At 34.0% G+C, this 15,839-nt stretch overlaps 1 protein-coding gene across 3 annotated transcripts in view; it reads right to left on the bottom strand.

Annotated features, from left to right (window-relative positions):
• The window catches only part of LOC140439677 (probable Rho GTPase-activating protein CG5521), a 116,918-nt gene that overhangs the window by 84,479 nt on the left and 16,600 nt on the right, over positions 1-15,839 (bottom strand). For 2 of the 3 annotated variants that reach the window (XM_072529747.1, XM_072529746.1), the window contains exons 3-5: positions 10,524-10,541; positions 10,293-10,464; positions 8,134-8,398 (exon numbers count right to left, since the gene is read on the bottom strand). In XM_072529747.1, the coding sequence (XP_072385848.1) occupies positions 8,134-8,398; positions 10,293-10,464; positions 10,524-10,541 (455 nt within the window). The remainder of the gene's footprint in view (positions 1-8,133; positions 8,399-10,292; positions 10,465-10,523; positions 10,542-15,839) is intronic. The other variant, XM_072529748.1, reaches the window with a different exon arrangement.

Here is a 15,839-nt window from a genome sequence, read left to right on the forward strand (position 1 = left end):
TTTTTCTAGTTTCATCATTTTTACCAGTTTCGGCTTCACTGTATGTTTTTCCGTTTTCTACACGCTCTCTCTATATCCCTACTAGGTAAAGCGACAGGAAAAAACCGCGCGCTAATATGGTGGACTAAATGCCAACAAAATACCACCAAAGAAAATTTTATCTTGTAATATATTTAGCAAGAAGTTTTTCTTTCATTTGAATGCAGATTTTATTCTTTATAAAACAAGTGGCGTGATCCAGCATCCATTTTTTGATTTTGCAACAACAGATTTTGATCTATATTTAAACACAGTTCTTTCAGTGCTTAATCAAATCAAATATACTAAAGCGTTTTAGCCTGATCTACTTGAGTATTTAGATGGTGCCTGTGTGCTACCGCAATGCTTTTGTGAAATATTGCTATAGTCTGTTCGTTTTAGAGTTCTTTGATTTTTAGCGACACTTTTTTTGGGTGGGGGGGAGATGGTACTTCCCGGTACCCCCACATTGGTCTTATGTGGATTTGCTGTGATCCAGCACCCCATCCAGCAAATTTTAAGGGATGTCAAGTCTACCAGAACATATTAAATAAAAGATACCCCACAAGAAATGATGCACCACAAACACTAAGAATCCAGCAACAGAGACCAAGAACAAATCAAGTACCAAATGGGGCAAACAGTATAGAAAACTTGCCCCAAACATCAGGTACTTATGCCAGTACCACCAAAACAACAACGAGACCTATGCCAAAACAGTAAAATGCGCTAACACAACCCAAAATAGTAGCTTTACACAATTAGCTTTACAACGCTTTACAAGCTTTACAACAATTAAATCAGAGAAATAAGATAAAAGTTAAAACAGGCCATCGCAAATAAGTTTAATGGCTAAGCTACTTACTATAGCATTATGGAACGGAAACGGCATAAAGCAACCCAAACACGAAATAGAAGTATTCCTAGTAACCAACAAAATTGACATACTGTTAGTCTCAAAAAGACCTCCTCCTCATTCCTTGAGTCCTTGTTAGGGTTTGGTGACACTCTAAATATTATTGGCTTGCTGCCTCCATTGGCTGCGATCCTGTGACATAAGGACAGCATAATGTAGGGATTTTCCCACCAGAGTTTTCATTTGCTATGCCCATCGTGTTACAGATCTTCCTCTTGGTCTTCGGCCTTCTACCTTTCCTTCTACTACCAATAGTTCCACGGTCCCCTTCTTCTAGCTATGTGGCCGAAGTAAATGAGGTTTACTGGTTTTACTTTTTTTAATAGCCTCTTTTATATGAAGCTCTTTCAGAATTGACAGGTTGGTTCTATGTTCTGTCTAGGCTTCGATCTTATTAATATCGATTTTTTTTTGAGTGTCTATGTTTCAGCTACGTATGTAGCAATGGGAAAAATAAGGGCATTGATCAACCTGAGTTTAGTATTCCTTGTTATTGTTCGGTCTTTCCATATTTTAATCAGTTTAGCTGTTGCGATTGGTATACAAATCTGTCTACCATTTCGAAATTCGTCACTTGGTGTATATGAGGGAAAATTATCATTTGCTCTGTTTACGATCATTATTTATTTCTGAAAGACACCTTACCTCAGAAACTAGCTTCAGAATCCCAATTTTTGACGAATATATTGTGTGGATTATGTTTAATTTTGTTTCATACACGACATTTTGTCGTTAAAGTGAAATAGTACACCTTAATAACAATTAACCTTAATAATTCATCAAAGAAATATCATTCTCCTAATGTTTCTTTTATTTTATTGTTGTTTTTGTTTGTACATTTGAAATAATTTTAATTTTTTTTTATCTTACTGCTGTGGGGAATGTACTCAGGACAGTTTAATCTTGACATTCAAAAGTTTACATACTTCAATGTTAGTTTTATTTGTGAAATCTTTTAATTTCTGTGAGTGTTTTTTAAATCTATTTGTACATCATTTGTTTGTAATGTTTCTAATTGTTTTACAGTTTACTCCTGATGAAGCTATAAAATAAATGGCGAAATATTGAGTCTTAGAAAAAAACAAAGATTTTTATTATAGACCACTATACCTGATATTTCCTACAGATTTATAAATTATTTTTTGGTCGAAATAATCACTTTTGATATATATATATATATATATATATATATATATATATATATATATATATATATATATATATATATATATCATTCCCTCATACTTATATGACAACTTATAAATTGTCCTGTGTCCTCTGTTAAACCCACAAAAGTTTCTAGAATTTCGACACCGTCTACATTATTATTCGTATATACTGTACATGGTATCCAAAAGCCCCATCTAATCTTAAGGTTGATCTGCACCCCCCAAAAGACAAACCCCAAATTCAAAAAATTTGAAAAAATTTGAGAAGGTATATGTGATGCCTAGAAGTATTTTGACAACTTTTAAACAAACTTCATGTTTTCGTTTTTGAAAAAACTCAAAAAAACTACTTTTTTCCAAGTATAAAGCGGGAAAACCAAACATAGGATTTTGTTAATTTTTTTACAGCATCAAGATATGATTATAAGAAATACTTATGAATTTTTTGAAAATTTTTGAATTTACAGTTTTGTTCCAATAGGAAAAAATAATATGTTTCGGCTTATAATAAAGTTACCGGTAAGAAACCGAAAAATTTTTTAATAACAACATATATAAAACTGTAAAAGTGGAAAATATTTGCAACAAAAAGTTAAATATTTTTTCCTAAACATATGAAAAATCTCGTTAAACAAGAATTATGTCTTGAACTGCCGCCTTCAAATTGTAATGTAGGGAGATGGCTCCATCTGAAGCAATGGTAGTATTTATCATCGATAGATAGCATTACGTTCGGCTTCGAAACGCTTCAAGCAAAACGTCACACTAACAGGGTTGCGATATCAATTACTTTGTACAACACTTTGCAGATAACAACAAAATTTAATAGGAATGTCATCGGTTTGAACTTTGAACCGGTCATGCTGAAACTTACAGAGTTACAGAATAGTAGATACTGCAACTTTTATTTTGAAAGTAGGATATCATAAAATTTACACTCTATAAGTAATATATCTATAAAAAACCTATTTAGTTTTAAAAACCTATTTAGGCGTTTTTAGTTAATTATTTTAGTATTTATAAAAATAGTGTTTCTTGCATAACCAGTATCGTACACAGAATTTGTCTGAGGGGGGGGGGTTTGAAATTTTTTTATGCTACCTCCATTTTGAGTCCCTAAAATTTTGGTTTTAGTTCAATTTAAAATACTAAAGATAGCAGTGCCAAAGATTCAGGTATCTATTATCCTGCCTACCAACTAAAACCACCCTCTCTTACTTGTGCGCATTTGACTGTCGCACGTACCGTACTCCGAAAGTGGGGTGAAGACATTTTTGGAACACTCACTTCTCTTATCTAAATCTTATCTATTGTTCTGAAACTATTTTCTTGTGGCTTTTAAAGTAATTACTATTTTAATGGGAATAAGCCAACTTGTAAATACAATACATTTTGGAGACGGCTATCGCCGTATTCCCGTTCTTCTCCGCCAATCCTGCCGGTTTAAGGCATGCTCCTCCTCCAAACCTTTCGATTCCATCGCTCTTCTAATTCCTTCATTCCATGAGCGTCAAGTTCTACCTCTTTTTCTTCTTCCAGGGGGGCATCCGTTTGTGAAGTTTTTGGGGCCAACGTTCGTCAGGCATTCTCAATAGGTGTCCAAACCATTTTGAACCTCTTTTTTTCTATTCTGTCAATGACCGTTTCTGTAGCGTTGGTCTTCCTTTCCTGGCTTGATGTTCTAGCACTTCTTCTCAAATAATCCATTTCAACTGCTAACAATCTTCTCTTCAGGTCTGCATTGACAATTGTCCATACTTCAGAGCCATAACAAAGAACTGATTCAACCATGGTTTGCCCTATTCTTTTTTTGTTCCTTTTTGAAATGTTGCGATCCCACCATAAGGAGTTCAGACATCCTACAATTTTACGTCTCTGAGTAATTCGGTGTTTAATTTCGGTTTGTCCCAAGCCGTTCTTAGCAATGAGTGCACTTAAATATTTAAATTTTTCCACTTGTTTGATTTCCACGTCCTCGTCGATCAACACTTCAAACCTTGCATCTGAATTGATAACTAAATATTCTGTTTTCTTCATGCTGACTTGTAACCCACATTTTACACATTCTCTGTATAGACGCTTTATCATAAATTCTAGATCATAAAAATCTTGAGCTAGGACGACTTGGTCATCCGCAAAGTTCAGGGAGAACAGTACGTCATTTCCTATGGGGATTCCCATTCCCAGGCAGTGGTTTTTCCAATTATGGAGGGCTGCCTCAATATATAAATTAAACAGTGAGTGTGACATTATGCATCCTTGTTTTAGTCCTTTAGTTACTTTTATTGGCTCTGATAGTCTATTTCCGATTTTTAGGTAAGTAGTGTTCTCCCTGTATACTTCTGTAATTATTCCTAAAAGGTATGGACTAATGTCGAGTTGTTGCCACAATTTAAGTCTTGGAACTGTATCATACGCCTTTTCTAGGTCGATGAAGGCTAGATGTACTTTGGTACCAACTACTATTCTTTTTTCTATTAATTGTTGGAGTATAAACAAATTATTAGTGCAAGATCAAAGATCAAAGATTCAAACGTCAATAAACTCATTTTAACCTTCAATTGTGGCTTATTTCCATTAAAATAGTAATTAGATCTTATCTCTGTCGTTGGCTCGGTTGGTGTTTCTCTTCTTCTTCTTTCTTTTTAATGACTGCTCGGATGTAATTGTAAACACTATTCCATCCCTCCGTACTTCCAGTCATCTTCACGATCATCTCTCTTACAGTCACAGGGTTCATACCTATTTCTTTCTCTGTTTGATGGGTGAACCTCTGCACGGGCGACATCCCAATGAGGTCAGTCAAGACCATGTCGACAATATAGCGTCGAACTATTTGCTGACGTCAGGAAAGATGTTCCCTGAAACAGAAGATTCACTACTGGCCATTCAGGATCAGGTTATACAAACCAAAAATTACCTGAAATATATCGTCAAAGACCCTCGGGTCCAGAATGACAAATGCCGATATGGATTTTAAGCTCAGGAAACCATCCAAAATCTTACCGGGGCTGTCAGGCATTTGCTGCAACTGAATATAAGGAACGGCACGACTCAGTAAGAAAGATCATTCATCAAGAGATAGCTATCAAACTGGGACTTCTTCAAACAAACCATCTTCCATATTATCAATACGTTCCTGAGAGTATACTTGACAATGACAACTACAAGCTATACTGGGACCGCACTGTGCTCACAGAACAAACAGTGGCACATAATAGACCAGATCTCATACTAGTTAATAAACTAAAGAGACAAACAACATTCATTGATGTGGCGATACCCAACAACAATAATCTTCGTGTTAAACAGAACGAAAAAATCGCCAAGTACAGGGATCTGGAAATTCAAATACAAAGACAGTGGAGAATGGAAAGTACCCAGACAATACCTATTATTCTCTCTACTACTGGAGTAATTCCAAAGAAACTCCTAGAAAACATAAAAAAAGTTGTGTCTGAATGAACATCTTTACAAGACTATGCAGAAAGCTGTAGTACTCTCAACGTCCAGATGTGTACGAAAATTTTTGGGAGATACTCCAACATACCAAGCCACCTAGGGCTCGATAACACGGAAAGAGTCCCACCAGAGCTCAATCCTTTTGATACCGTAGGTATCTGGGATGAGTGAATTTTCCCCTTAGATGGAGTGTGAGCCGTATGACTAAATCTGGGATACTAATACTCAAAAGCAAACTTAATTCCAAGCACATAGTAAAAGCAATAAACACATACGCAATACCACTTTTCACCTACTCATTTGGCTTTATAAAATGGTCGAATACGGAAACTGAAGAACTAATTAGACCAAATAGAACCGTGATAACTAAATAGGCATCAACTACCCCAAATCGTACATCCAACGCATGACACTACCACGCACACAAGGTGAGAGAAGAACATCGTGTTTTGGAAATATCATTCACTACTTAAAGATAAAAAACAGCAAAAAACAAAGACAAAAATATATAGAGCAGCAATTAGACCAGTGATAGCATACGTAGCGAAAGTAATATGTCTTACGAAAATAGATATAAAGAAAATAAAAATATAAATAAAAAGTAAAATATAAAGAAAAAGTAAGAATTATTAAAAGCAAAATGATAAGAATAAACAGCCCAATAAAGCCCGAACAAGGAGAATATAGAAGACTAATGAAGCATGAAATAAGAAATAGAAATATAACCGAAGGGGAAGACATAGTGAAATTTATTAATCCACACAGACTGAGATGGTTTGGACACATACAAAGAAGAGAAAAAGACGCACTAATAAGGAAGATAACAAACCTGAAACCAGTAATAAACAGACCAAAAGAAAGACATGTTCGCATGTTTTAAATAACATTTTTGACGATTGACCATTTTTCATATAAATCCCACTAAAATATTAAATAATACCAGATAATTTATTTTTTAACTATCAACAAAAATCTAATATATGATTGCATGTATAAATTTAATGGTAATACGATATTCACAGATAGCGCCGCTAAGTACCTCTTTGTCGATAAAAATGTTTACATAATAAATATGTGTCATTTTTCAATGATATGTGTGGATTATGTTCTTGCAAATGCGTAACTTTAATATATTCCGATTGACACAGCGGAGCAGTAAAATATTATACATAAAGATGTTGTTAAAGATATCTTTGCTTATTTGGTCTACTAGGTATTTGATAAAATTACTGTCTACACAACTTGGCAACTCAGCCAATGGATATAATGATAGAAAACTGTAATTTATATTAGGGTTTGAAAATATCACAGAGTCATCATGTAGAAATCTACGATTAAGTTAAAAAAATTACCACAGTAGTATGCCGCAGTAGAGCCATCTCTAGGATCAGAAACAAATTAATCGAGGGTGAAGATCAACCTTAATATTATTGCAAGCATATTTACATTTGCTCGAAAAATCAGTCTCATATTTGAAATTATACATTCACATTCAAGATTACGTTGTCTATATAGGTATGCTTTATATTACGCTGTTAAACATGGACTGCTAGTGCTAACATCTTCTCGTGTTAAAAAATAGCATTACATTTTTAAGTCCATTTTGATATCTATACTTTTTTAGAAGTCAGCTCCTCTACAAACAGTATACTGCATTACAGGTGGGCTTTTGATAAGTATTGGGGATTGGGAACTAGAGGGGATTTCTTTGCGATATCAGTTTTATTACAAAAGTACATAGATCAACGAAAAGAAGTTTATCTATGTTTCATTGATTATACTAAAGTATTTGACTGCTGTGTCAAATATAAGTAACAAGTTGATGAGATAGTATTCCAAAACGCACTCAAAGGCGCAGAAGATGGCATAACAGTGAATGATATATAGATAAATAATTTAAGAAATGCCGATGACACAGTTATAATTGCAGACAGTTCGGATTGCTTGCAACGTTTACTTAACAAAATATCAGCTGAAAGAGCTCTATTGGGCTTAAGAATTAACACCGAAAAAAAAGATATTGGTGGTAAACCAAAATCCAAATCAACCAGTACACGTAAATATACTGAATAGACTCGAGACATTTGAAATGTTAATGTATCGAAGAATGTTGCAAATACCTTGGACTGCCAATACACCCAACTTGGAAGTTTTGCATCGAATGGACAGGGAATGCTATCTGATCGAAATCATTTCTTTAAAATGAGGAAAACTGCATATCTTGCTTATCTAATGAGACGTCGTTCCGGTCCACGGAACTATGACTTAAGCTCCTGGTTTTATAACATACATTTATTGGGCTCAAAAGATTTACCGAGGACGACCTAAGACACACAAAAATGTGTCAAAATTGTTGCCGATCTTCGATAGGAGAAGGCACTCGAAGAAGAAGTATACTGAACTCTAAAGTTTTTGACAGTTATTTTTAACTTGTACCATACCGACTAAAACTATATCGTCAATAAATAAATAAACGATACGAACCTAAAAATAACGTAGGTAGGAACATTATTTATTTGATGATAAATTAATTTTAAAAACGATAAATAGGAGACAATAGCAACTCACCGTATGAACCATATACTCCAACAAAGCTTCTAAATAAAACTTGCTGGCATTTTCTGGAGATTTTTCTCCATTTGAGGGAGGCAAAATAGGTAACAATTCCGTTGCCGTTACGGGATGTTGTGCACTTGTATCGTGGAAAACGCTTCCGCTGTGTTGGGATTGAAAAACATTTTGACTTCCAAAACCTGGCACCAATGCAGAAAACATATTGTGTACATACTCTGGTGCATTCTCGTTCAGCGCTTGGTACCATATTAAGAAATATCTGAAATAAATTACAACAAACTTAGACGCATAAATTATCAGTATAAGGTAGATGAGAGTAATACCGCCAAGTTATGATTTCTCATCAAGTATTGGTGCTAAGTGAAATATGGCAACACGTGTTCGTTCATTGAAGTCTAACAAATCACGTGGTCATATTTGTTGGCGACCCCGGCGGTGTATAAAACAGTTGATTATCCTTGGTGCATATAGAAGGAGAAGCTTTTGTAATTTCACGTGTTGTGTATTTATTTAATTTCAGCTATATTATTGGTGAGTAATATAATTCGAATTCAGTGATCTATAGCTTTTCTCCTGAAGAAGGAAATAGTGCATTCAGATTTTGATGATAGTCTTTTTTACTTTAGTAAACTCGATAGAGAGGAATTCAAGTACTTGTGGGTAAACTTGAGCTGAACCCGATTGAGATGGTGTGAAGTCAAGTAAAAACGTATGTGGCTTCAAACAAAGTCGATTTTAAAGAAAAAATGGTAGAACGGTTGATAAAAGAAACTTAGCAACGAAGCTGATCTAAAGAGCAGTGTGATATCATAATAATGTGAACCACGTCAAGAAAGTAGAAGAAAAAATATTTGCAGTGAAAAATTTGCAGGAAGATATTGAACCGGTGATAATTAATATAAAAGATTATTCAGAAGATGAGGATGATTTAGATATGGATTGCGATTAGTATTAATTAACGAGAAATATCTCAGATTTAATGCTCATTTGTTTTTTAGTACTGTACGTACAGTACATTTCAGTTATGATCTTCTTGTGTATTTTATGTATATATATTTATCGTGTCGTATAGAGTAAACTACTTTTTTCTACAGGTATTTTTTATAGAATTATTTTTTTTTGTTTATTCTCTTATTTAACTCAGTTAAATTAATGAGTAAAGATGTTTGAAACGAAGCGCGTACGGTTCTGATTTCTCAGACTATCGCCAAACTACCACACACCTACCACTGTGCCGACATGAGCCGGGTCGCCGGGAAACATATACCCAACAGCCATTAAAATTAAATGTATGAGCAGGAATTTATGGGGATCGTATTTTTGGGCCATTCTTTCGACAAGAAGATTTGAAGGGAGAAGCATATTTAGAATTATATGAGGACAGACTTGATAACATTTTGACAGATATAATCGAAAATGATAACAGGTACTCAGAAGATTATTTGTTTTTCCAAAATTATAGCATAAATGTAAGGCGGTACCGTAATAAACGCTTTCCTAGACATCGGATTGGACGAAGAGTGAATGGCCAGAAAGATCCCCGATTTAACTACCCTGGATTTCTTCCTATGGGGTTATTTAAAAGGCAAGATTTATAAGCCCAGTCCTGCTTCATCAGAAGAACTAAGACGATGAATAGTGCATTATTATAGTCTAGTAACCCTGAAAAGCTCATCTTGAACATTTAATTAAATATTTATAGCTGATGAGTAAACTGTTTTAAAGTATGAAATAAGTCATTTAAAATTTAGTTCATTTTATTGAGCCTTGTGCACTTATTATAATAAGGTTAATAAGATTAATATTGCAAATTTCATTTTAATATCTGTAGCTTTTAACGTGATGGGAAAAATTAGAAATTAACAGTAGCAAAACAAAGGCGTTACGTTTATTTTTTAAGAGGTGTAACACTTTCAATAAACTGATACTTGTTTACAAGAATAGAGTTATTATGGAAAAAAATCATGTATACCTAAATTCTCTAGCAAATTACTGTCTAATAATATAACACACATGGTATATTATGGTTCCCTTTGTGGACTCTTTTGAGTGGACAACACTGTATATTTCATAAACATAACAAAATGAAAGATTTAACATAAAAAAGTGAAAAAACAAACAAAATTATAATATACAATTATAATTAAAATTACCTTATTCCTTGTCTTCTTAATTTGATAGAATTTCCTGGATGAAGAAGTTTCGCCAAAAGTCTGCTTAGAGAATGCAACTGCCATCTCCTGTGTATGAGTTCCGGTAAAAGACATAACACGTGTTCGAGGATCCAAAGAGTACATTCCAACTCTTCCTTATGAGCCTTATGTACTATGAAATTGTTATTATATTAATAATAAAGTTCTATTTCAAATGTTAAATTAACTTACCCAGATGAAAAGACAGCTCTGACACCACAGAAACAGATATTAGCAATTAGTTAGTGACATATATACAAATGAAAATAAGGGTATAGATGAAAAAGCGTTTATTCGTTGCAAAATGTAACATAAAATGAAAAACCAAAATATGCTTTCTGTATTGCACAAATCAATATAAATGGGTAAAAAGGTTACTCCTTACAATCTGTCCTGTCATAAATATCCATAAGTGTAAACGCGGCTTATACAGCTGACAAACTGAACGAAGCTAAAAGTTATGTGGACATTACTGACTGTTTATATGTATACTATAAACGCGCCAAAACATTCCAGTTTAGTTTGAGCGAATACGATGGAGTGGACAGGCAAAGAAGGCAAAGTACTGCTCTCATTTCTCTTCATAAGTGCGGAATAGAAAGAGCTCGTATTTTTGGATGACTAAAACCGTTAAATATTACGCGTGTTTTTGTGTATAATTTTGTTAAGTTGTTTTTGGATACGAGAGCAGTGATCGTGAAAGATCCGGCCTTTCTCGCGTGGCTCGTACGCCACAGGGTATTAACGGTGTTAGGTTAAGAATTAACCAAAATCCTTACAAAAGACAAAAAGTCATGGCTCGGGAAACAAGACTTACAGGGGGACTTGGAGCTTTCAAACGACAAAAAGGAAAACGCCTTACCGTTGCATTAATTATGAAAATAGGATAAAATTGGAAAAAAATCAAGGCACCTGTTGTCGTTGTACGGTAAAGAGCGTTACAAAGAAATCCTCTTTACAGATGAAAAAATTTTAACCGTAGGGGAAACTTTCGATAAGCAAAACGAGTTTAAGCACGGGCATCCAAGAAGCCAGCGAACTGGTGCCAAGGATCGAGCAAGATCTTTGTCCTGCCTCATGGATGGTTGGATGGGGAGTGTCCTATGACGGCGGTACTTCTTTACATTTTTGTGAAAAGGGTGTTAAAACAGCTGTGAATTATCAGCAGGACATTTTGACAAATGTAGTAGAGCTCCTAAACCACACTATGTTTCAAAATAGACTATAGCTATTACAACAGGATTCTGTACCTGCGCTTAAAGCTAAAACCACTCAACAGTGGCTTGAAAATCACTTGAATTTATTAATAGTGACCAATGTCGTCAGCTCGCATTAATCCACTCGACTGTTAGCTGTGCTCACCATAATCTTTAGTCATTAAGCAAGCGCTGGTAGAAGCTCTGAACAATTTTCCTATGGATGTCGTCCGTACAGCGATCAAATGAATGGCCTAACAGACTTCGGTGCTGTATTCAGGTAAATGGTGGCCATTTTCAATATTTTTTTGTAGTTTATAGCTATTATATCAGTAATAAATTGTGCAAAATTTTTTCAAATCAAACCAGTTGTTTATTATTTTTTAGTTAAATACCATGTATCAATATTTATGACAAGGCTAGGTATTTTTATTCAGTAAATCAGTAAAATGAATATAAATAGGAAAATTAATATGATTGTTGGGTAAGTCAACTAAAATGTTTTTACAAGAATTTTATGTAGCTTTTCTCTATATAGTTTATTATTAAAAATTTTAGGAATTTAGATATACTTTTGCCAAGTTTGTAGATGGTTTTACTTTAGGTTACATTTTACAAAAACATAAAGAACCTATTCCAATATTTATTTTTAATCAGTTACCATCTACTCAATAATATTTATTATTCAATAATTCTATGGTTTATTGTAAAACTGCTGTTTAATGCTCGTAAGTCCACTTTAGGCAGTACTACATTACAATGGACCCCTCTTATGAATTTCAAGTCATAGCAGTGTAGCAAGGCAAAAAGTGGCAGATAAAATAAGAGAAAATGCGGCGCGGAGGGGAGAGGAAACACTATTTCAAAGACCTGAATTTGTGTTTGGAAAAGCAACAACAAAATTTGGAAATACAAAAGTAAAATATAAAAGCGATACATCTGGACCTATAAGGAATATGACGAATACTTTTCTCTAAAACCACATCTCGGAAATATTTAATGATATCGTCGATATAAGTGGTTTTAACTACTTTTAACATGACGTCAAGTACATCTTCAAACCAACAAACATCATACCTAGAGGTCTAACTTCGGCCAAAAAACTAAGAGAACCGTTATCTAGTTTATATTGGAACAACAATATATAATTGGTTTGACTAAACACAAGAGGAGCATTGGTCACTAAAAAAACAGATGTGACAGAACACGCCTCCATCATGCAATCAAACTATCCAAATGATTACCGAAGTGGAAATCGAAACGTCAAATAAACTTATTTTAAAGTAAAATTGTGGTATTCTATTAATTTATTCCCAGTAAAAATAGTAAATTTTAATGAAACAACTGTAGTTATTTGAAGAAACGCAGGTGCTTCAATAGATAATCACACTACTACCCACAGAGAGATGTTCAGGGAGTCTATCGAAATTCAAAAACACCCGAAGATCGGTTTTAATCGTAAAAAAAAGGCCTGAGGCTCTAACTAACGTATTATGAAATACCAAAATTCTCCCAGCACCATGCACCGAAATTTCAATAGAGATTCGAATCAAGCAACAGATCTCGGGAGGTACACAACGACCCTTTATACACTGATCAAAACAAAAAAGGAACCACTAACTTAATTTAATGTAAATTGTTTATTGCATTAGGTAGGAACTTAAATCTGTACGCCCACCCAGTAGACACATATAGTTTTTATAAATGAAAGAAAAAACCAAGTTTCTTATCTTCGTTTTTCTTGTATTCAATAAAAAAGCAAAAATTGATAACATTTTGGAATCACATTTATTCAGTTAATGAATTTCTGTTGATATTTAGGTTAAAGTTGTTAAGAATGAATGATGGATTTTGATGTGTTTGGAAGCCCCCAAAGACACAGAGTGTATTTCGCAGAGATACAAAAAGGTTACTCAAGACACCGTATTGCAGAAATATTAAATTTTTGGACCAGACATGAAATGTATGGAGTTATTAAAAGATAACCTTATATGCAACGTGCACGGGTGACTACAGCTAGAGAGGATGGTCTTTTAGAATTATAGGTCGTCAGAGATCGTCGAAGTACTGCTCGAACGCTACAAAATAAGTTGGTAGATGCTACGGGTACAAGAGTAAATACTCAAACTATACGCAATCGGCTTCACGAACATGGGTTGAATGCAAGAAGGCCAGCTAGAGTACCTCCTTTGACCCCTGTACATCGTAGAGCTAGACGCTTGTTTGCAGAAGAACACACGAATTGGACCACGGTACAAGGAGTAACGTGATGTTTACTGACAAGTCCAGATTTCTTTTAAATCATGTTGATGGATGTGTTAGAGTCTGGAGAAGACCAGGCGAGCTCTTTTTGGATTCCGCAATTCAAGAAACCCAGGTTTTTGGCGGAAGTTCAATTATGGTTTGGGGTGGGATAACTTAAATGGCTGCTCTGACCTAGTAGCTATTCGGCAAGGGGCGATGAAAGCAGAGCGGTACATTAACGAAGTTCTTGAACCACATGTCGTTCGACAAGATAATGCGAGACCGCACGTGGCCAGGATAGTGCAAAATTATTTGAGTACCCACAATATTCAGATTATGGAGTGGCCAGCGAGGAGTCCAAATTTAAATCCCATTGAACACATTTGGGATTCACTCGAGAAGCGCTTGAAGGACCGTCAGCCACTAAGAAACCTACAAGTCTATTCGAAATGTGATTGAAAGCATGCCTAAAAGTTGTGCAGAAGTTCGGTGAGTTAGAGGAGCCCATACAGGCTATTAGTTTTTTTTTAAATAATTTTTAGCAACGCTGTTATTAAAAAAATAAATCGAATTTTTCACATTTATCACTTTTGATTTTTTTTTTTCACAAGAAAATTTACAGTTCAGTAACAAAAACTTTGCTATATGTATAGCAAAAAGCCTAAATTAAATAAAAATAATATAATCATAAAAATTAGTTGAAAACTACGAATATTTTGAAAAGTGGCTATTTTTTGGTTTTGATCAGTGTAGGAAGGTTTTTACTATTTTTTAAATATATTTTAGAGACAGCAAAGACTTCGCAGCAAAGGAACTTTCCAATGTCAATTTGTCCATTAAAAATATTTAAAGGTCGTCTTTCTAACTTTAGCAGGTACTTAGAAAGTAATTAAAACTATTTAGACAAGGCGAAAAGGTCGGGTTCGTTCGGAAAAATATTCCCATGAGATTTTGGTTAAAAGATGAGGTTTGAGATAAGGTTCAAAAGGTCGCCCAGGAGAAAAGTTGTTCGAATTTTTTTAAACCTTTTTTTTTAACATATTTTAACAATCAATTTTTTCGAACCGAACAAATTTTTTAAAATTTTTTTTTTATCATTCTGAACAAAATAAGTCCCTTGTAGTTTTTCTGTAAACTTGATCGTTTTCGAGTTATAAATAATTTAAAACGGAGAAAAATGCAAAATTACGATTATGAAGGCTCAAAAACACAAGTCAAAAACATTATTTTTGAATTTACCAAGGACATAAATTCAGGTTCAAACCTTGTTCTATCAATTCCCGATAAGTATTTTGGGCATATTTGATTTTTAAACATTGTTTTTTAATCGTTAATGAAGCGCTTATGACAGGACGGGCGCTCGGGCTGTGGCGTGTATAAGAGAGAAAAAGATCTAGGGCACAAATGTTTACTGGAATGGTTTAATAGTTATTTATGCACCAAGGGTGTTATTAGAATGATTACGCCCGGAGAACAACATAATCCAGCCAGAGGGTCTCTGGCCCGCGGGATGGTTGTTGCTCGATGGGCATAATCTTCCGGTAACACTAGTGGTACACAGAAAATATGTATACATATGTATATATATATATATATATATATATATATATATATATATATATATATATATATTTTTAGTGGATTTTCTTGGGCTTAGGTTCATAAAAAAATTTGATTTGATACTAAGGCATTTTCATATATTTTTTCGACGTTTCGGCAGGAAATCCATGCCTTTTTCAAGAAGTAATATTGACTAAAAAAACATTTTATGACAGACATAATACGATTTAAAAGTTAAACTTTTGACTTACCAAGCATGTAAAAATTTGTTACTAACAAGTAGACGTCACAATTAAAATAATATTAAAAACATAGGACATACCCACTAAGTCACTACATGTAAAATATATTTTAGATCTAATGTGTTGTTTATTGAAGTTAGTTTATCGTTTAAACAACCAGTTATTTTAACATCATAGGCGTTCTGAGATTGTCTTTTTATGTGTTTTTAAATTAAGTTAAAATATATTTTGTTCAAATTTTTGACATCTTTTTTATCATTTATTGC

This window comes from Diabrotica undecimpunctata, chromosome 4 (assembly GCF_040954645.1).
Source record: "Diabrotica undecimpunctata isolate CICGRU chromosome 4, icDiaUnde3, whole genome shotgun sequence".
In the NCBI taxonomy this organism is placed as follows: Eukaryota; Metazoa; Arthropoda; class Insecta; order Coleoptera; family Chrysomelidae; genus Diabrotica; species Diabrotica undecimpunctata.